The sequence below is a fragment of the Argentina silus genome (genome assembly GCF_951799395.1).
Source record: "Argentina silus genome assembly, chromosome: 22".
Lineage (NCBI taxonomy): Eukaryota > Metazoa > Chordata > Actinopteri > Argentiniformes > Argentinidae > Argentina > Argentina silus.
In genome coordinates, this window is record NC_139676.1 from 4,630,429 (window position 1) to 4,650,867 (window position 20,439).

Consider the following 20,439-nt stretch of genomic DNA (forward strand, 5'->3'; position numbering starts at 1 on the left):
GTTTTGACCACAGCAGCGTTGGGTAGACATTGCCCCTTTAAGAAAACATTCACTCATGAACTTGAGGATCTGGATTACATGTAACCGTACTCTGCCTTGAATCAAACAAAAAACAACATCCTGACACGACACAGGTGCAACAACACGACTGTACAGGCCTGTACGGGCCTAGATCAACTAACAGTGACTCATGAGTCATTTGTATTTGTGTGATCATGAAAACTCTCTTCATTGCGTAACATAAGAAGACAGGAAATGTTGTGCAGTTACAGTATTACGGAAGCGCACCTAATGATACATCAACCCAGACAGCACACGTGGATCAGATTGACGTCGTCACTACATCTAAACTACGGCAAATGTCCGATGCGCTTACATGACATCGATGTAGCTTTCTCAAGTGCTCTCAAAACTACCTCCAGCCGTGGTCACTTCATCTAAACTTCATCTGAAGTACAATAACTCGGATGCTCTTTATAAGTCACATAGATGAGAAGGAGAATCTTATGGGGATCTTGTTCTCAGAGGGCCTCCGTCAGTAATACATCAGGAACAGTGTGTGAAACTATCTCCAGCCGCTCCTTTGCCGACCATCAGATAAACATCAGCACTACGTGTTCCAGCTCTAACCCTAACTACGTGTTCCAGGGCTAACCCTAACCCTAACCCTTACCAATGTTATTGTTTTTTACTTCTACAGAGACTCTGTTTATCTTACCACATGCCGATGTCAATTGCCCATATATTACTCATGTTACTCTGATGTATTACCTACTCACTTCCTACTAGTCTAGCCAACTAAACTGCAAAAGCAACTCATTGATTTAATGGAAACCTATACAGGCTATCAAGCTAAATGTGAACTGATACAGGAAGACAAATGTTACAAATGTTAGGCCATACATTCATTTTTGTCATGCATTTATGGCAATTATTTTAAAGAAGAGAAAGTAGTTTTTTTCCGAATGGTGGATATGGTGTTTTCGCAACGATACTCTTCATTTAAATTAGTTTAAAAAGTTGAATGGTGAGAGGAATGGACGACTTCGGTAGTGACAGTCTCCTGTTAGCCCCGCCCCCCAAGTCCTTTCAGAGCCAGCCATTGGCAGAAAAGTCCTGCCTGAGATTCTGTGACTCCGCCTCCGTGAGCCGCTGAAGTGGCGAGCGACAGGCGCCGCCGTGGTAACCAAACCACTCCATCGCTTGCTTGAGGGCGGGCACTCCGAACTTCCTGGTCACCTAGCAACAAGGGAGAAGGAAAGGAGGGTTGTGATATTATTCTTATCACTCTACAAGAGCGGTCATTCTACAAATACGCTTTTGGAGAAGAAAGCAGCATTCTGGTGTGTATGGTAGTTCTGTGATATAACTACCATTAAAATCCTTATGTCACGGTTGTGTAGCTCCCGAAAAAAGTCTCTATGTTGCAGTGAAGTTGTAGGTAATGTAGCTGCCATGATGTCCCTATGTCAATGTTCTGTAGGGTAATGTCTCTGCTATGAAGTCCCTATGTCCCTCTTATATAGGGTAATGTCTATGTCCCTCTTATGTAGGGTAATGTCTCTGCTATGAAGTCCCTATGTCCCTCTTATGTAGGGTAATGTCTCTGCTATGAAGTCCCTATGTCCCTCTTATATAGGGTAATGTCTCTGTCTATGTCCCTCTTATGTAGGGTAATGTCTCTGCCTATGTCCCTCTTATGTAGGGTAATGTCTCTGCCTATGTCCTACTTATGTAGGGTAATGTCTCTGCCTATGTCACTCTTATGTAGGGTTATGTAGCTCCACTCACAGCAGTGTTGGGCTCGATGAGGCGCTGCTGCAGAGCCCTGGCCTGGTCCCAGCGGGCCGACACACACAGCTGCTCCAGCTCACACACCTCGCGGCCCAGGACGTTGGCCAGGGCACACACCCCCCCCACCGCACCTGGAAACACGACAGCTTTTTTTACAATCACTTCACCACTACATTGATCATACACACAATCCAATATCCTATACGGTTCTGCAGCGGACCAGAAAGTCAACTGACATGGAAGCTAAAGTGCTATCATGTTCATTATGCTGGTTGTAAAACGAGAGTGCAAACGACTGTGTTGGCTTAAGCATGGCAATATGTGACATGATGTCCATGCAAGATCAAACAACGTTAATACAACAAGAACACACATACATACATCCTGTGAACTGGACAGAATAGCAGTCTGGTTCGTCTTATAGCTAATTCCCTGAGTTGTTGTCATGCTGAATATGCAGAAAAAGACTATCATCCAGGCGAACAATGATTTCAAACAAAATATTAGGCGACATATTTCGCCGACCGGCTAAGTGCGGCCAAAGTAACCAAGGTGACAACGTGACACTGTAACTGATCTAAGCTTTTGCTTTCTTCTTCAGAACCGATACTAGGCATGCTCTGTCGCATTCCCGGATGGGATTGACAGCTTGTAGAAGACGTATCTAACTGTAATGATTGACAATCCCTGAGCACCCCCCCCTCTCTCTGCAGCATGACAGACATCTTAGAAACCCCTTGTCGTAGATCAGCATTTTGATTGACAGCCCTAAGCCCATCCCACCCCTGAATCCTGAGGGGTATGAGAGAGCTCAGAGACTGCAGACCTGAACATCAAAGCATGATCAAACACACATGCAAACACACACACACACAGCTGTAACTCCACCTCTCTGCAGATCCTCTCTCTGCATAAGCTGCGCCAGTCAATTCCATCACACGCACACGCACACACACACACAGACGCACACACACACAGACACACTTTCTGACTATAAGACCCTTACTACAGATATTTCTGTTAGGTAGTGTAAATGAGCCCCAGGTCACGTCAGAGAGCAGAGAAACTGCAGTAGGAGGCTGGCCCTGGGAGAAATATCTCTGAGAGAACGTGACTCATTAACTCCACAGCTACATCTCTCTCTATCCCTACTGTATATGTATCTCTACATGTCTGCAATACCAACCAGTCAGGAGCCAGAAGTTATGGCTTGTCAAAAGGCTGTTTGAGAGAAGCTTTGAATCCTAAGCACCCTGCCCAGCGGTGAGTACATGTTGTTTGATATACAGTAGACCAACATAAAGCACTATAGCACATATCAAAGCTGTGTGTTGGAAAACCTTGTTAGTGCACAGGTGAAGTTATGGGTGGTGGTGGTGGTGGTGGTGGTGGTGCTCATTTTGTATTTACTGTCTTTTGCGGCTTTTGACAAGCCATCATTTCTCACTTCAAAGGTCATGCGTGCGCCAACCCATCTCTCTACATGTCTGCAACCCAGGCAAGAAAACACCCACTTTTGAACCTCTCTTCTAGAACACTGCTCATGATACCCTGCTAAATCAAAAGTCCCTCCCAGTGATGTAGTGTCGGGTCTTTTTTGGGGGACACCTTTTTTGGGGGGCCGAGATGCGTTCACCCACCTTTCATGAAAATGAGCAGATTTTTTGACATTAGCGTTTACCTATGTCATTTTCTCCGGTGTCTAGTTCACCCATCTTTGTCTGACACTACATCCCTGGTCCCCACGCTCCAGGGAATTAGCCTGCGATCATTGAAAATCGATGCAAGGCACTGCACAGAATCACCGATCTGCAAATCACCTGGAATACCAAGTAACGACTCATTATGCGATCAAGATTCGCTAATAGGGGGCGCACTGGTTCGATTCCGACCCTCGACGTATCTTGCATGTCATCCCTCCTCTCTCTCACCCATCCTTCCCGTCAATCTCTACTCTACTGTCTCTATCCCAATAAAGCAGAAATGCCCTAAAAAAAACATATACAAAAATAATAATAATAAAGAGATGAGCTAATAGTCCTATCTTGGGGTTTGAGTTGAGGAGGCACCCGTACGCCTGAGGGTTCTGGGTTCTTACCCACGGAATATGCTGCCATCAGGAACCCGGCGGAACCGGCCAGGACTTGGAAATCCTGGGCTTTGGTTTTGTGGACGACGAGACCTATTCTTGTGATCTGAGGAGAGATGAGAGAGAACGTAAATGGAAGAAAACATTTCATGGCCGTCACTCTCAAACCCTGCATGTTTTCATGAATAATGTTTAACTCTCAGGAGCGGCTGTCAAAATGTGATGTAAATCAGAACAGGTAAAAACAGAACAGCTCAGATCATAAAACACACCGCTCAAGCATTAGACGGGCGGCAGCACTCTGCAAGCTTTTTGAGTCATCCCTCAATATCCTTACCAGCAGGATAGAGAGGGAGTGGAGGAGACAGAGAGAGAGAGAGAGAGAGAGAGAGTTGAGAGTCCCAGGTGAGATGGGGAGGTACTTCAAACAGGGAGAGGAGGGGAGCGGCTCATGAAAAATTCATCTTTTGCTATTTTGTTTCGCTTTTGGATTCTCATTTGTCAATCGAGACATCAACCACCGTTTCCAAATACACTTGAAATGTTGAAATGTTCAAAGGGAAAATGAAGCAACCCCTCCCCCAACACACACACATACACACACTTGAACTCCAAAGGGAAAACCAGGAGGCGTACATTTCAATCCCAGCTGCTATGGGATTATTTTTAGCCCCCATCACTCAATCTATGGCTCATCGCAGAAGTGTAATTGATCAGCCAATCCGTTTTATTTCAATCCATCTTATTACCTTCAGTTCTCTCTGGTTTCTATTTTGAGGCCTCAGGCCTCAAACACTATGCAGCAGTTATCCGTGGGAGTGACTACAACTAGTTCCAGGAAAAAAATGTGGCCAAAACGAACAGCGTTTTTCCCAGGGCCAGAGTTTTTCTTGGTTAAGTTATGTGGCGATCTACAAGGTGCCAACGCTTCTGCTCCAGCCCGTAATTCAGCTACTATAGGTATTGAATGATAGGTCGATTGATTAATATAGGCATTGAATGGCAGGTTAATTTATTAATATAGGTATTGAATGGCAGGTTAATTTATTAATATAGGTATTGATGATATGTTGATTGATTGAATGTGGTACTGAGCAGGAACAAAAGCCAACACATTCCATAGCCCTCTATGTCAAATTCAGAGGAGGCTGGTAGAGGCAGAAATCGGGGAAAAAACAGGGCTCATTGTTATGCTTAGGGTGAAATGAGGAATGGTATCAATCACACGTGATTGATTCCACGGGTCAAATGTTCAAAGAGCCCTCCCCACCTGCTCCCCGCCTCTGTAGACCTCCTGCCGTTTCAAACCACCTGACTGCCTCAGCCACAGCTTCTGTCCCAGAACCATACAGACCCGTACAGACTCCACTCCCGTCGGGGAGGGAAAAAAAACCCTGGCCGACAAGTTGTAAGAAAGTGTTGTCTCTGTCTTCCCTAAACGCATCGAATCAACTTAAGAGAATGATTGATAAAAACATTTGGGGAAAAACTGGCCTGACCATTCACCACGGTGACCTTGATCAAACTTCCTGGTTCACGTACTTCCTTACTTATACATTAGCGTCGTATACGTATCAACTATGAGGGTGAGTTGAGTTCACTTTCGACTTGTGTAACCAGCCAGTGCTAGCGAGCTAGCTACGTTAGCCTAGCACAAAACGACCGTTTACCGTTTTTTACACTACAAACAATAAGTTATGAAGGAGCAGGAAGTCTGTGAATCAGTACATGTGATGAAGGACACACACACAGCTACAATACACAACTATAACACACAGCTACAATACACAACTATAACACACAGCTACAACACACAGCTACAATACAACTCGACTGATTGGCCACAGACTCACGTCTCCGCCGCTGTCCTTGAGGCCCACGATGTTGGGGTGCTGAGCCAGCCTCACCACGGCGTCGACAGGCAGCTCCAGACCCGTGTTGGCCGGGACGCTGTACAGAACCACCGGTACCGCACTGCTGTCTGCCACCTGCAGGGGGAGACAGAGAGACATCACCCAGACCGGACCCAACACAGGCTTCATATCGATAGTTCCAAGATGCTGCCTTTCCTCATGTCCTTTCCTTCATTCACACGGGTCTACAGGGCACCAGGGGAGGTTGTTGGAGGTAGAACATGGGAGTACAATGAGCCTGGCCTCCGATTTCTGCCTCCACCAGCCTCCCCTACGAGAAGCGGATGAGTGAAAGCAAAACGTCTCGTTAACGACACTTGCCCTCACTTGTACTATGGTTTGTGATTAGTGCAGATGTGGGAAAGGAGACGAGAAGGGGAAGAGGTGTGTGTTTGCGTGTGTGTGCATGTGAGTGTGTTTGTGTGAGTGCGTGTGTGTGTGTGTGTGTGTGTGTGGGAGCGAGTGTGCATGTGTGTGTGTGTGTGAGTGCGGGTGTGTGTGTGTGTGAGTGTGTGAGTGCGAGTGTGACTGTGAGTGCGAGTGTGTGTGAGCGTGAGAGAGTGTGTGTGAGTGTGAGTGTATGTGGATGGGACAGCTCACCTGTGTGAAGTGGTGAATGAGCGCCCGGCTGTCCATCTTGCCCTTGTAGAAACACGGCGTGACCACAAGAACCACATCAGCACCGGCCCCCACCATCATATCAGTCATCTTTACTGTAGCCCTGGTGGCTGGAGGAGGGAGAGAGAAGGGGAGGGAGAAAGAGAAAGAGAGAGAGAAGGGGAGGGTGAAGGTAGAGAGAGAAAGAGAGAGAGAAGGGGAGGGGGTGAAGGTAGAGAGAGAAAGAGAGAGAGAGAGAGAGAGAGAGAGGTGGGGGACAAAGACAAAGAGAGAGAGGGGGGGAACAGAGGGAGAGGAGGGGAGTGGTGGAGAGAGTCAGGGAGAGAGAGGGAAACAGGAGAGGGGTGAGAGAGAGGGGAGAGGATGGGAGAGAGAGAAAGAAAGAAAATAGAGGGGAGAGGGGAAAAGAGGAAGGGGGGGAGGGAGGGAGAAAGAGCAGAAACAGAGGGGGAGAGAGAGAGAAAAAGAGTGTGTGTGTGTGTGAGAGAGAGAGAGAGAGCAAGTGAGAGACAGATGACGGGGGAGAGAGACGGATGAAGGGTCGGGAGAGAGAGAGAGAGAGAGAGAGAGAGAGAGAGAGAGAGAGAGAGAGAGGATATAAAAGTAGACACAGTCAGCATCTCTGGGCAAGTCTCTGATATGTGTTTCATGCTGCCATGCTCTTGTGTGTGAGTCAATGCAGGACAGTGTTCCACATTCACTGGTTAACACCAGGACACAGCAGGACTGCACAGCCTAATAAAAGACAATGTTATTGGGCTTCTCTGACATCCATTACCAACCAATAAAATCAGACGATGAGCTTGTATCCCAGTTGACATGGCAATGAAATGTTGAAACTTGATGCATGAAATGACAATAACAACTATTGATAGCTGGGATACCATCCACAGGGCTCTCAATGTATAAAACACACACACACACACACACACACACACATACACACACACACACACATACACACACACACACACACACACACACACACACACACACACACACACACACATACACACACACACACACACACTGGTCTAAGTGTCTCTGTGCTTCTCAGTGTGGGTCAGGTTTAGATACAGCACAATACGCTGTATTGTCTGCACACACGCACACACATACACACACACACACACACACACACACACACACACACACACACTCACTCACTCACTGGTCAAGTGTCTCTGTGCTTCTCAATGTGGGTCAGGTTTATATACAGCACAATACACTGTATTGTCTGCACACACGCACACGCACACACACACACACACACAGGGCAGGGGTCTTACACTCGCAGCCGGAGCCTGCCATGACCAGCTTGTCTCTGGGCAGAGCCAGTCTGACCCTCCTCACCACCTCCACCCTCTCCTCCTCCGTCAGGTAGGGGTACTCCCCGTTAGAGCCCTGCACCACCAGACCTGCAACACACACCATCGTCACTGTCATCATCATCATCATCAAAATGATTATCATCACCATCATCTTAACTACCGTCATCATCAGCATCAAAATTATTATCATCGGGGCGCTTGGTCGTGTAGCACACTAATGCGCTTGCCACGTCATCGCAAGGTTCCTGGTTCGGTTCCGACCCCCGACTTATCTTGCATGTCATTCCTCCTCTCTCTCTCTCCCATCCTTCCTGTCAATCTCTACTGTCTCTATCCCAATAAAGCAGAAATGCCCTAAAAACTAAAAAATAATGATTATCATCATTATCATCATCTTAATGACCATCATCATCATCATCATCATCACCATCATCATCACCATCACCATCATAATGACTATCATCATCATCTTTCTGCACCACCAAGCCTGCATCCATCATTATCATCATCTTAATCATCATCATCATCTTAATCATCATATTCTCATCATCTCCGTCACTGTCATTACTAATCGGTCATCATCATCATCATCATCACCTGCCTCAAAGCCTATTTCAATACAAACAGGAGGTGCATCCCAAAACTTTTCACTACTCCTTTTCACTACCACTCTCTCTCCTACCCCGGAAACATCTGAAGACGACGTGGAGGAGACGAGTGGAGAAGAATGGAGGAGAAGAGTGGAGGAGAGTGGAGGAGAAGAGTGGAGGAGAATGGAGGAGGAGAGTGGAGGAGAGTGGAGGAGACGAGTGGAGGAGAAGAGCGGAGGAGACGAGTGGATGCGCTTAATTTAGAAAAAGATACGTTTTTCTCCCAAAGCATCGCCGACTCCGGACAAGTGCGCGCCTGAACGCAGAGTGGGCTACATAATCACCACTGCAAAAGTTTACTATTGTACTCAGGCTTCATAAAACATCCACATAAATAACCATATATGATCAATAAAGGTGATATGTGATTGCTGTAATGGCTTGATCAGAACTGGATAAGTTTTTGCGCTGTGTTACGCGAATCACGCACGTGGAATCAACCTCTCAAAAGGCTAAAGTAGACCTAAAGCGGTAATATTCGTGTTTAACATGTCTTAATACATATAAAATACATTTATACTCCAATGTTCTGTTGCATACTGTATGTTTCCACTGATATTTGACAGGCTAAAACTGAAAACAGTTCAATAAACTCAGCACGCCATCAGCGGACTTGATTTTAGAATCATATTGATGAGAGAATATTTCCATAAAAACGGGAGCTGAATTCGATCAAAGTAAAACACTACAATTTAATTTTGTGCACCGGTGCAAAGGGAACTTTTGAGTTGTTGTTTAGATACCAGGCGGGGATGGCTACGATGTCACGCAGGAGTGAAATGTGCTGGTTCCGCTTCGGCAAGCATCGGAAGTAGACTTCCACTGGTAGTGTTAGGGCAAAGGAGAACTTTTTTCCGACTAATGGGTCGCACCCTATATCTGGCTGCCACATGCAAACTGAGAGCGAACAGCGCCAGCAGTCCTGAAATGTCAGGATCAAAGAAAATGCGACTGAGGTGAGCGTGGGGAACCGCTAGAGGGCGACACACACCATTCACTCAAATGGCGGCTGTAGCATACCTTGACTGACACTTGTGCGTCTCTTTGCTAAAGTCGGACTTTCACCCTCAACCAGGCCCCTAAGCAAATGAACTTCCGCCTGCCCCTTTCCAATACCAAATTAACTTTCCACCTCCCCCCTCTCCAATACCAAATAAGTAGGTCACATTACAACTTTGTACCTAGCCTACTGTAAATGAGGACCTCTACTACACGGTTGAACCACTTGACATTCACACAACGTTTTATTGAAAGAATGTATTACACATAGGCTACATGTGCACCACTATGAATGAATGTATTCATAATATGCATGATTTTATCGTCTTTAGACTATGAATTAAGTTCATGTTTAATTTCCATCATTTGGCATTTGCAAAGCCGGGTGCAAAAAGTGGTCAGCAAAATACATCGGGATTACCTTTGAAAGGTATCTTGGCATACTTCTGCAGGTTTTCCTCCAGTTTCTGATAGTCCACGTCCTCTTTCAGTGTGAATGGTGTGGCGATAGGCGGGTAGATCCCGCTGATGTCCAACCTCTGTCCCGCTGTCTGGGTTTGGGTTCGCTTCCACAGCGCGGAGATGCCGCATCTGCGAACTGGACCGAGAGTTCGAAAAGTTCGGACGCTCAACATTCTGTATGTTTACTGTACACGGTGACCGACTGGGTGCGATGCAATTGTGCCCAGTGACCAGCGGCAGCTGTTGCAAAGCCTCTGTCAGTTAATGTACAACTCCACTCTCCAAATATTGACTAAATGCAGGTTAGGGATTTTGAAATTGTCCCAAAAATGTCACTAACTCAGGTGTTCTCAGTGAACGCACACTACACTACATTTCCCATAATCACACGCGGTACGTAACAAGTTGCTCAGTGCGCAATGTCGGCCAAAAGCGCTTTCTTCTCAGTTGCACGATTGTGATATAAGACAGATGACATACCGGTGCATATGATATAGTGTATAATACAACTGAAAAGTGTGTTAAAGTCTTAATTAAACTTGCATTGCGTAGTCGGTAATGTGGCAGACTTTGGCTTTGCTTGTTGAGTACTGCTTCGGCCGTAGTAGATCAGATCCGCCCACATGTTTAAGGGATCATCACTAAACAGTAAGATAGTTGATGAGGGGATTGGTTTTCTTCGTATGAATGAGGACTGGATAACTGCGGAAAATAGCCTGTATAACATGAATAGGATTTGTGTTAATGTTATCTCAAATCCAGAAAAGACACATTTGAGGCTTAGATTTTTTTTGTCCAAACGTGGTATGTTTTTAGAAGGATGAAAATTAATGATTCAAGAGATATTACTCATGTCTGTGCCATGCCTAATAATACAATCAGGTGTGGTTGATGATGTATTTATTGTTAATTACGTTTTTTTTTTATTGTTAATTATGTATTTATTGTTAAATACGGGTATTGTATTCAATTAATTCTCATGTCCATAGATATATGATACAACACTGCCCCCGTGTGGAGTGTATTTTGGTTTTATTTATTTACTAAAAATGAAAACGTGCAATTCGAGCAACATCAGCAAATCCAGAAATGACAAATTGACCACAAATCTGCCATGCGTTGTCAATGCTAACAGTAAACCATGTTGTTTTCTATGTTAATCCCAAACGGCAATACCATTTCAGTTTCAGTGTCCATTCTGCTAAATGTCGATATTCATTTGAGATATCAGCCTGGAATATAATAGAATAATATTAGGATCATGAAGGCTGATAGGGCAGGTGCAAGAAACCTGTTCTTGGCAGGATGTTATACAGACACTGGGCTCGCCTGTGTCTCCTCTGTCCCCTGGCCAAGACTAGAAGCACTTCTCTTTCTGTCTTTTCTGTCTGACAATCTCTCCATGAAAGCGGAATTCGATAACAACAACTCTTCATTCTTCTTGCGCTGTTATTGTTTCCATTCCAGCCCGCGGCCCCGCTCGGCCCTTCAAGGTCAGACACAGCGTGTTTTGGAGATAACATCCTCCTCCATGTGTTATTGGCATAACAGACCACTTGGTTGTTGATGTAACATAGAGATTTGCCGCAAACACGAAATCAAAAAGTTGTTCACGACGACAGCATAGGCTCTACTTTAAGCAATATTAGTGCATAGTCTGAACTGTTTGCGTAATACGCGTAATTTCAGAGGGGGAAGGTAAACTAGTGTGGGGAGAATTTGAGATGGCATGAATGATTGAGTCCGTTACATTTTCATAATAACTACTTGGCCGTTGCGGACAGCTGGACAGCATTCAGCGTGGAGTGTGTACTGTTCTACTTCTGGTTGTTTCTCTGTGTTCGTTTTGGCGTGATGCGTAGGCTAGATTATCTTCGCCTCACAACATCTCATTACGTCACTCAACGGCGAGTTCTCCCCCAACAAAACAAATATTGGACTGCAGCGGAGCTCCCATCGTCCCATCTACAGTACAGGAGACAATCTTCAAGTCATCATCATCATCGTCATCATCACCGCGGGGCAGCTGCCTCTGCTGTGTCGCAGGTCCCCCACCCACCACCGGCAGATGGAGCGTGAGACCGCCGCCGCCACGTGACTCGGTTCGCCAGTGTGACCGAGTCTCTCATTCCGCATCATGGCTGCGGAAGCTGCGGCCGCCCGGTCCCGACCCAGAGATTCCTCCCTCCGGCTGGCCCTCTCCCCGGTCCGCATGCTGCTCCTCTCCCTCTGCCTCCCCTCCCCTTCCCTCGCCCTGCTCGGCTTCCGCCCGGAGGAGACGGGGGGAGAGCTGTCCGTGGAGGACGGGGTGCTGAAAGCCACGGAGGGAACCCGCTTCATGCTGCGGGTGTACTACGCCTCTTCCCCGCAGAGGCTCAACCGGACCGCGGGGGCCAGAGCCAACGCCGCGCCCTGGATCGCCTTCATCGAGGAGCCGACTCCGGGCAGAGAGGGGCAGGTCCATCCGAAGCGGAACATGTGCATGGACAAGAACGCCAGGACGTCGGATATCGAGATTCTGGGGTCTTTCAAGTCCGCTTCGAGTCAGAACTCCGTGTTGGTAGAACTACTGGCCAAGGACCTGCGAAGGGGGGAGAAGATAAAGCACTACTCGATGTGCGCCTTTGACGGGGCTAAGTGGGAGCACTACCGGACGCGGGATTTTTGGGTCGCGGTGGTGGAGCGCTCCGCCGTCCCGGACCTCTGGCTCCAGGTGCTGGTATCGGTTCTGTTACTCGCCCTTTCGGCGCTTTTCAGCGGGCTCAACCTGAGCCTTCTGGCACTGGACCCGGTCGAACTTCAGGTCCTCCAGAACAGCGGCACGGACAAAGAGCAGAAATATGCGCGGAAAATCGAATCTGTCCGCAGGCACGGAAACTACGTGCTGTGCACTTTACTCCTGGGCACCGCACTCATCAACGCGTCTCTGGCCGTGTGGATGTGCCAGATTCTGGGCATGACCTGGCTGTCCACCGTTATCTGCGCGTTCGGCATCTTTTTCATCGGGGAGATCTTGCCGCATTCGGTCGCGTCGCGGCACGGCCTGGCCATTGCCGCCAAGACGATCTGGGTGACACGGCTGCTGATGGTTCTCTCCTTCCCTATCTCCTACCCCATCAGCAAGCTGCTGGACATCATCCTCCACCAGGAGATCAGTAACTTCTACACCCGGGAGAAGCTACTGGAGATGCTGCGTGTCTCGGACCCTTACCACGACCTGGTCAAGGAGGAACTGAACATCATCCAAGGCGCGCTGGAGCTACGGTCCAAGACCGTGGAGGACGTCCTGACCCCGCTGATGGACTGCTTCATGCTGGCCTCTGACGCGGTCCTGGATTTCAACACCATGTCGGAGATCATGCAGAGCGGCTACACGCGCATCCCGGTGTTCGAGAACGAGCGGTCCAACATCGTGGACATCCTGTTTGTCAAGGACCTGGCGTTCGTGGACCCGGACGACTCCACGCAGCTGAAGACCATCACGCAGTTCTACAGACACCCCATGCACTGCGTGTTTAACGACACCAAGCTGGACGCCATGCTGGAAGAGTTCAAGAAGGGTAAGCAGGAATCAAATCACAGTCTATTTGTCATATACACAGAACACAGCCGTAGACGGTGGAATGAAATGCTTAGGGCAAGCTAGCTCCTCAACAGTGCAACAATGAAGTAATAACAAAACAATAACATAAGGTAGAGGTAGCAGCAGAAACACAACAACAATAGTGGAGTGGGTAGATAAATATGGTAGCAACAATAGTAGTATGTAATAGTATGCATGGACCGAAAGAGGGCTAAGAGATGTCTCTGACCGTGACAGAGGCCACGATAAAGGAAACACAACGGGCCCTAGTTCTAGCCGACAACACATGGGTGCGAAAAGTGGCCTCATGATTACAGGGCCAGGAGTTCTTCTTGTCCGTGTGACCTGACCGGGAAAAACTCCCGCCCATGTAGATCTAACCAATAGCCCTAATCTGTATAGGTAGCTAGGAGGCTGAAGCACCCACATGCAATCACAGTAACTCCCCTGAACTCTCTCTTTCTCCAAGGGAGACATTGTTGACATGCTCCCAATGGAAGAGATGCTTTATAGCGTTACTAATAGGAATATCCCTGTTATCCTCTCAGAAAGTATTTTCTCAGTTTAGATTCAGCAACAGTGTGTGTTGTGGTGTGTGTGTGTGTGTGTGTGTGTGTGTGTGTGTGTGTGTGTGTGTGTGTGTGTGTGTGTGTGTGTGTGTGTGTGTGTGTGTGTGTGTGTCAGAGACTGGTATTCCGTGGGATGTTACCATGGAGACCTCTGGACTACTGAGGACATGCGCATGGGCAGGTGAGGGGTCTGGCTCATTCAGCCAATCGGATTGCCCTCTTCCCTTTCCGATGTCGTCACTGTCAATCAGAATGCGTTTGCACTGCAGTAAACTTACCCTGAGCGTTAAGGGCTAAATGAATCAAACGGGTATTGGTCCTCTTGTCCAATAGCAGGTGCGTATGTGGCCCGCATCGTGCTGCCTATTGAAAGAGCACGATCAGCGCTTTCTCATTCGGTCGCACGCAGGAGCTCTACCAAAGTAAAAACAAGGACACCTTTCAGTATTTCAAATCAAATCAGGCTTTATTCAAAGTTTAACGCCACTGTATTTATGGCTGAGACAATGAAGACGAGCGTGATTCTCACAAATAAATGTATTTAGTATTCCGTTTTAGTGCACAGTATTTTCACATATGCAGCCAGTGTCAGTATGCTGACATGAATTATGAATAAACCATGCAGTATTTAGTATTAGTACTGTATTTTGACAGCACTATGGATATATTTTTTCCCCATAGAGATAGATAGAGATAGAGTTGCCCTGAGCACTCAGATACAGTGTCAATCATACAGACACTCTGTAAATCAGACAGACACAGTGTCAATCAGACAGACACTCTGTAAATCAGACAGACACAGTGTCAATCAGACAGACACTCTGCAAATCAGACAGACACAGTGTAAATCAGACAGACACAGTGTAAATCAGACAGACACTCTGAAAATCAGACACAGTGTCAATCAGACAGACACAGTGTCCATCTGAGGGTTTGGGATTGGAGCAAACAGTAATCCACATGGACAAGAAGATTATGCAACACTGGCTCTCTCTCTCTGTGGGAGGCTTGGTATGTGTGTGTGTGTGTGTGTGTGTGTGTGCGTGTGTGTGTGTGCGTGTGTGAGCGCGAGTGTGTGTGTGTGTGTGTGTGTGTGCATGTGTGTGCATAACATACATTATAGATCATGACAAATGGATTGGAGAGAGAGCAAAGGGGAGCGAGAGGAAGATTGTTGCACTAGGAATGTCCTTTTCTGTTTCTGTATGCATGCATGCATGCGTTTGATGTTTTTTGTAGTGTACAGGACACCCAGGGACGGTGATACTGAGACACACTCATTCAGAGTACAGTGATAAGGATATTTGCAGCTCTCTCCCAAGGTAATACCCATATACAGGCAGACACACGACAGCGTGATTCTTGCAGTGAGAGAGAATGTGTCTCTCTGTCTCTCTCTCCCTTGCTGTGTGTGCTGTATCTAAACCTGACCCACATTGAGAAGCATAGAGCTGCCAGAAGCAGAGACACTTAGATGAGTGTGTGTGTGTGTGTGTGTGTGGGTGGGTGGGTGGGTGGGTGGGTGGGTGGGTGTGTGTGTGTGTGTGTGTGTGTGTGTGTGTGTGTGTGTGTGTGTGTGTGTGTGTGTGTGTGTGTGTGTGTGTGTGTGTGTGTGTGGGTGGGTGTGGGTGGGTGTGTGTGTGGGTGGGGGGGGGGGGGCGTGATCTCAGCCTCTTAGGGCTTTGAGAAGTATGCTAGTTGGCAGCCAGAGAGGGGAGGAGGAGAGAGAGGGGAGGAGGAGAGAGAGCCAGAGAGAGGGGGACACAGAAGGCACAGCAAGGAGCTCTGTTGTGTGCACTGTTGTGGAGGTGGGGATTATGGGGAGTGAGTGCAAGGGTACTGATGCATAAGGGTGGTGTGTGTGTATGTGTGTGTGTGTGTGTGTGTGTGTGTGTGTGTGCGCGCAGTGTGTGTGTGTGTGTGTGTGTGTGTGTGCGCGCGCAGTGTGTGTGTGCGGTGTGTGGTGTGTGTGTGTGTGTGCGGTGTGTGTGTGCGGTGTCTGTGCGCGTGTGTGTGTGCATGTGCGTCCTCCACCATGTCTCTCAGCTGTGTGTTACGTAACGGCTGAAAGATGTAATCCTCAGCAGCTGGTGTCTGCAGTGCAGTCGTTCTCTCTCTCTCTCTCTCTCTCTCTCTCTCTCTCTCTCTCTCTCTCTCCCTCTCACTCTCTCTCTCTCTCTTGCAATTCGATCTGTACAGCCAGTGAGGTGTTTGGGGTTAGGCAGGCAATGTTTGGAGGACATTTACAAGGAAGGAGCCCTAACAAAGGGCGACAAAGATGCCCTGGACCCCTGGACATCCTCTCGATGAGGAGTCTGACCCGCTCCCCTCAGTTCAGTTTCACACAGGGGAGCATATGACAGTGCATAAGCTCTCCTCTTTCCAAAACACAATAGTAGCACAGATTACAGCAGTAACACAACAATACAGTAGCATCACAATACAAGCAGTGACTCTATCTATCTGTGACTTGAGTCTTTACGCTACGGTAGCCTCTGCCAAACTGAAGGGGACAGAGCAGTTTGTGACCAGGGTAATAGGGGTCTTTGATGATGTTGACCCCTATTCCGTGACTTTCCTGTGACACGGACTGGGGTAAATATCCCTGATGTCGTATTTAGTGCAGTTACCATACCAAGTTGTGGTGTATCAGGCCAGGATGCTCTCAATGGTGCATCGGTAAAAGAGGAGTTACCGTTTGTGTACTCCTGCCTAATTTCATCAGTCGTCATTGACTGCTGTCAATGGCTGCCCCGCCAATGGCCGCCCGCCCTTCTGCCCCTAAAGTCAACAATGAGTTATTTTGTTTTCCCTGACGTTGAGGGAGAGGTTGTTGTTGTTGTTGTTGTTGTTGTTGTTGTTGTTGTGGCACCACATTGGAAAGTCCCTCACCTCCTCCCTGTAGGCATGGTTGTTCATCTCATTGTTGTTGCTAATCAGGCCCGCTACAGTGATGTCATCAGCACCCACACTGATGGAGTCGGTGTTGTGTCTAGCCACACAGACATGGGTGAACAGCAGAGTTATAAACGGGCCTGAAAAGTGGAGCCCGACCTGACAAAAGCCAGAATTCTAGAAAACCGCCGTGGCCTTTATCCATAGCACACAACAATCACCATGGCAGCGCTGCAGAGTAAGGAGAGCGGAAATCCACTCGCTGAGAAGAGCGGAGAGAGAGACGATTTGAAAACTCACTTTATTTGCTATCGACGAGTGTATTTACTGCACCTGCCTTTATAGGTGCCTTTAAACACAAATCGGGTAATTAGGACTGACAGAAACAGCGAGAGAACGTAAAAAAGCTCTCAGACTAAATAGTTTGGATTATTTCTGATGATAATAAATATATATATATATATAAATAACAACAACTAAAACATTGAATTAAACATGTGCTGTAACGTTTTGGTATGCTGAGCGGACCCTGTTCGGTGCATATAAAGGAGGCAGACAGTAGGCAGTGATACCAAACAAAAGCGTCTTTAATTGAAAGTAGAGTTGGCAAAACAGGACACAAACACGGACTTACCTCGAAAAGTACTGTTTTGGAGAACAACTTCTCCAAAACAGTACTCAGTATTCAGATTCAATGGCTTTTGTATCTCAAGTGGCCAACACACGGTGCACACACTGAAGACTGAGCAGGGAGTGAAGGGAAGTGAGGGTACATAATGTATCAGTGACAATTAAACACAGGTGCAGGTGATACGTCCATGATTGAGTGAATGAGTGAGTGAGTGAGGGGGCACAGTGGGCGGCCGGAGGGAGACACCTAGGGACCGCACTGGGAAGTGCGCCCCCATCCGTAACCAGGTGTTGCTGCTGCTGCTGTGCATCTGTATTACAGAGAGCGATTCTTTGAGCGGTCTAGACTTGGGTTGTGGAGAGAAATAAAGTACCACATTAGCTGAGAAGCTTTCAGGAAACTGTAGTCTGCTCCGGACATACGCAATTTTTTTCTCAATTTTGCTGGGAAGACTGATATCACCAGATCGAGAGTATGATAACTACTATGATGACAGTATGATGACAACAATGTTTCCTTGTCTGATGGTCGCCGGTCCGTGGATGAGGCGTGGGGGGGGGTTAAGAAATACTGTCTTCTACCTATACTCTCAGTAGAGCAATGGAAATGGTTGTTGTCCTCTGTTTAAGCTGTATCTTTCTAAGACCCAAACCTCTTGGAATCGGAACGCTCCATGGCTCTAACTCCATGGCTCCGACCCAACATATCTCTCTGAGCTCCTCATGCCATAATTCTCCACCCGCTCCCTCCGCTCTGCTGACTCTGGCCTCCTCACTGTCCCCAGAACCAGACTCTGCACTACGGGTGACAAAGCTTTCTCATCTGCTGCTCCTCGCCTGTGGAATGCTCTCCCCCACAATGTCAGAGCTGCTGACAGTGTTGACTCTTTTAAGACCACCTGTTCAGGCCGGCTTTTAATGTATAGGGCTGTATGTTATGTATGTTCTGTGACTGTACTCTCCTATATTTTTATTTTCATATTTTTTTTGACTTTGACTTTGACTTTGACTTTGACTTTTATGTAAAAATGTAATGTAAGTACTATACAAATTTAATGTGTTATTATTATTTGTATTATTATTATTATTATTATTAACGGCCCTTGTGTGATGTGATTCCTCTAGGTAAGTCTCACTTGGCCATCGTACAGAGGGTGAACAACGAGGGCGAAGGTGACCCCTTCTACGAGGTCATGGGCATCGTTACCCTGGAAGACGTCATCGAGGAGATCATCAAATCAGAGATCCTGGATGAGACTGATCTTTATAGTATGTACTGTACACACACACTCACTCACGCTCACACGCACACACATACACACACACACACACACACAGACGGACCTGTGCAGTATGTGCGCATACCTATACACACACCGAACCATCAAGATCCTGTACAAGACAATCGGGACAGTGATGATAGAAGGGATGTCATTGTGTGTGTGTGTGTGTGTGTGGCGTGTGTGCGTGTGTGTGTGTGTGTGTGTGTGTGTGTGTTTTCCCAGCTGATAACCGCACCAAGCGCCGTGTGTCGCACCATGATCGGAAGCAGCAAGACTTTTCCATCTTCAAGCTGTCGGAGAACGAGATGAAAGTGAAGATCTCTCCTCAGCTGTTGTTAGCCACACACCGCTTCCTCTCCACAGGTAGATATGTGGTATAACAACCCCTGGATAGTTGAAAGAAAGATAGGAGCAGAAACTTATCCAGTTCTCTAAGATCTACACAAGTGTCAAGGTGCAGTAGGAGCTTGTGTTGTGTTGACATCACATCCCGGGCACCAGAAACCCTTCGCAGTTTCTGGAATGGAGAAAATGCCAAACAATGTGTTTTCAAAAGTAAACTTGAATCTACAGATAATAGAAATAATACAGATATGTACTTACAAAAATGTACTTACAAAAATCCATGATTTATGTGAAGTCTGTGGTCCAAAAATCTATAAATGACATTGCATCATGAACCATTCTTTCTATATTCATTCATACTGTACATACCTCTCTCTTTCTCCGACACTATTTCCCTTTCTCTTCCCTCCCTCCTCTCTTCTCCCTCCCCCCTCTCTCAGAGGTAGAGCCTTTTAAGCCTGCCCACCTGTCGGAGAAGATCCTGTTGCGTCTGATCAAGCATCCCAGCGTCGTCCAGGACCTCAAGTTTGATGAGAAGAACAAACGCGCCCAGCAACACTTCCTGTTTCAGAGGAACAAACCCGTGGATTACTTCATCCTCATTCTCCAGGTACAATACAGTATTGGTAACTCACACCAAGATATAAGACAATATAAAGCATTTGTTTACATGTTACTGTACAAGCATGTATGAGGCTTTATTACCGTGCCCTGTGTTACCCTGTGTAAGTAATGAGGTTATAGTATAACCTCATTGCAACCCTGTATATAAGTATGGCACAGTTTATAAAGGGTTTGTAAAGCAATTATATCGGCCTTATAAAGGGTTTGGGAAGGCGTCATAAAGCCTCAAAAGTGGCCATTTGTTTAAAATGGGAGCAAACCTCCAAACCTCACAACGGTCTGTCTCACCCTGTGTTCAGGGTCGTGTGGAGGTGGAGTTCGGGAAGGAAGCGCTGCGGTTTGAGAACGGGGCGTTCGCCTACTACGGCGTTCCTGCCATCATGCCGACAGGTAACTGTCACGGTCAGGATTGCAGAGTCACTACCGATCTTCCGCCGTAGATTGAAAACCCATCTCTTCAGGCTACATCTTAACAGTCCCTCCTGAAGACCTCCTAAAGACCACCCCCACTACCCCTCCTGTACTAACCCTAACCCCAACCCTAGAGACCTCTTCACCCCCACTTCCTCCCTGTACAAGTTCTCTCCTGTTAATAATAAAATTAAATAAAATTAAATTTAAAAAAAGGCTTCTGGCATTAGGCCTGCCAATGGC

The 20,439-nt window shown here is 47.1% G+C and overlaps 2 protein-coding genes across 2 annotated transcripts in view; one reads left to right on the forward strand and one right to left on the reverse strand.

Annotated features, from left to right (window-relative positions):
• Positions 1 to 535: 535 nt before the first annotated feature.
• On the reverse strand, positions 536 to 10,458 carry hoga1 (4-hydroxy-2-oxoglutarate aldolase 1). The gene is made up of 7 exons (XM_083693411.1): positions 9,816 to 10,458; positions 7,704 to 7,832; positions 6,397 to 6,524; positions 5,737 to 5,871; positions 3,893 to 3,989; positions 1,792 to 1,925; positions 536 to 1,239 (listed from the first exon to the last, which is right to left on the reverse strand). Exons 1-7 carry the CDS (start codon positions 10,027 to 10,029, stop codon positions 1,090 to 1,092), a joined length of 987 nt encoding a protein of 328 aa, XP_083549537.1. The 5' UTR covers positions 10,030 to 10,458; the 3' UTR covers positions 536 to 1,089.
• Positions 10,459 to 11,428: 970 nt separating this feature from the next.
• The window catches only part of LOC310821645 (metal transporter CNNM1-like), a 15,626-nt gene continuing 6,615 nt past the window's right edge, over positions 11,429 to 20,439 (forward strand). Inside the window, exons 1-5 of the mRNA XM_083693763.1 lie at positions 11,429 to 13,416; positions 18,659 to 18,802; positions 19,039 to 19,179; positions 19,602 to 19,771; positions 20,085 to 20,175. Of these exons, the coding sequence (XP_083549889.1) occupies positions 11,994 to 13,416; positions 18,659 to 18,802; positions 19,039 to 19,179; positions 19,602 to 19,771; positions 20,085 to 20,175 (1,969 nt within the window). The 5' untranslated portion in view covers positions 11,429 to 11,993. The remainder of the gene's footprint in view (positions 13,417 to 18,658; positions 18,803 to 19,038; positions 19,180 to 19,601; positions 19,772 to 20,084; positions 20,176 to 20,439) is intronic.

Bases quoted from the DNA above. Each gene is read 5' to 3' on its own strand.
- hoga1 (XM_083693411.1), bottom strand. From the start codon at position 10,029: ATGTTGAGCGTCCGAACTTTTCGAACTCTCGGTCCAGTTCGCAGATGC. The intron at 5,872-6,396 runs GTGAGCTGTCCC...CTCCCCCTGCAG, and splicing joins TCATTCACCACTTCACACAG to GTGGCAGACAGCAGTGCGGT. The intron at 3,990-5,736 runs GTGAGTCTGTGG...ATCTCTCCTCAG, and splicing joins TCAAGGACAGCGGCGGAGAC to ATCACAAGAATAGGTCTCGT.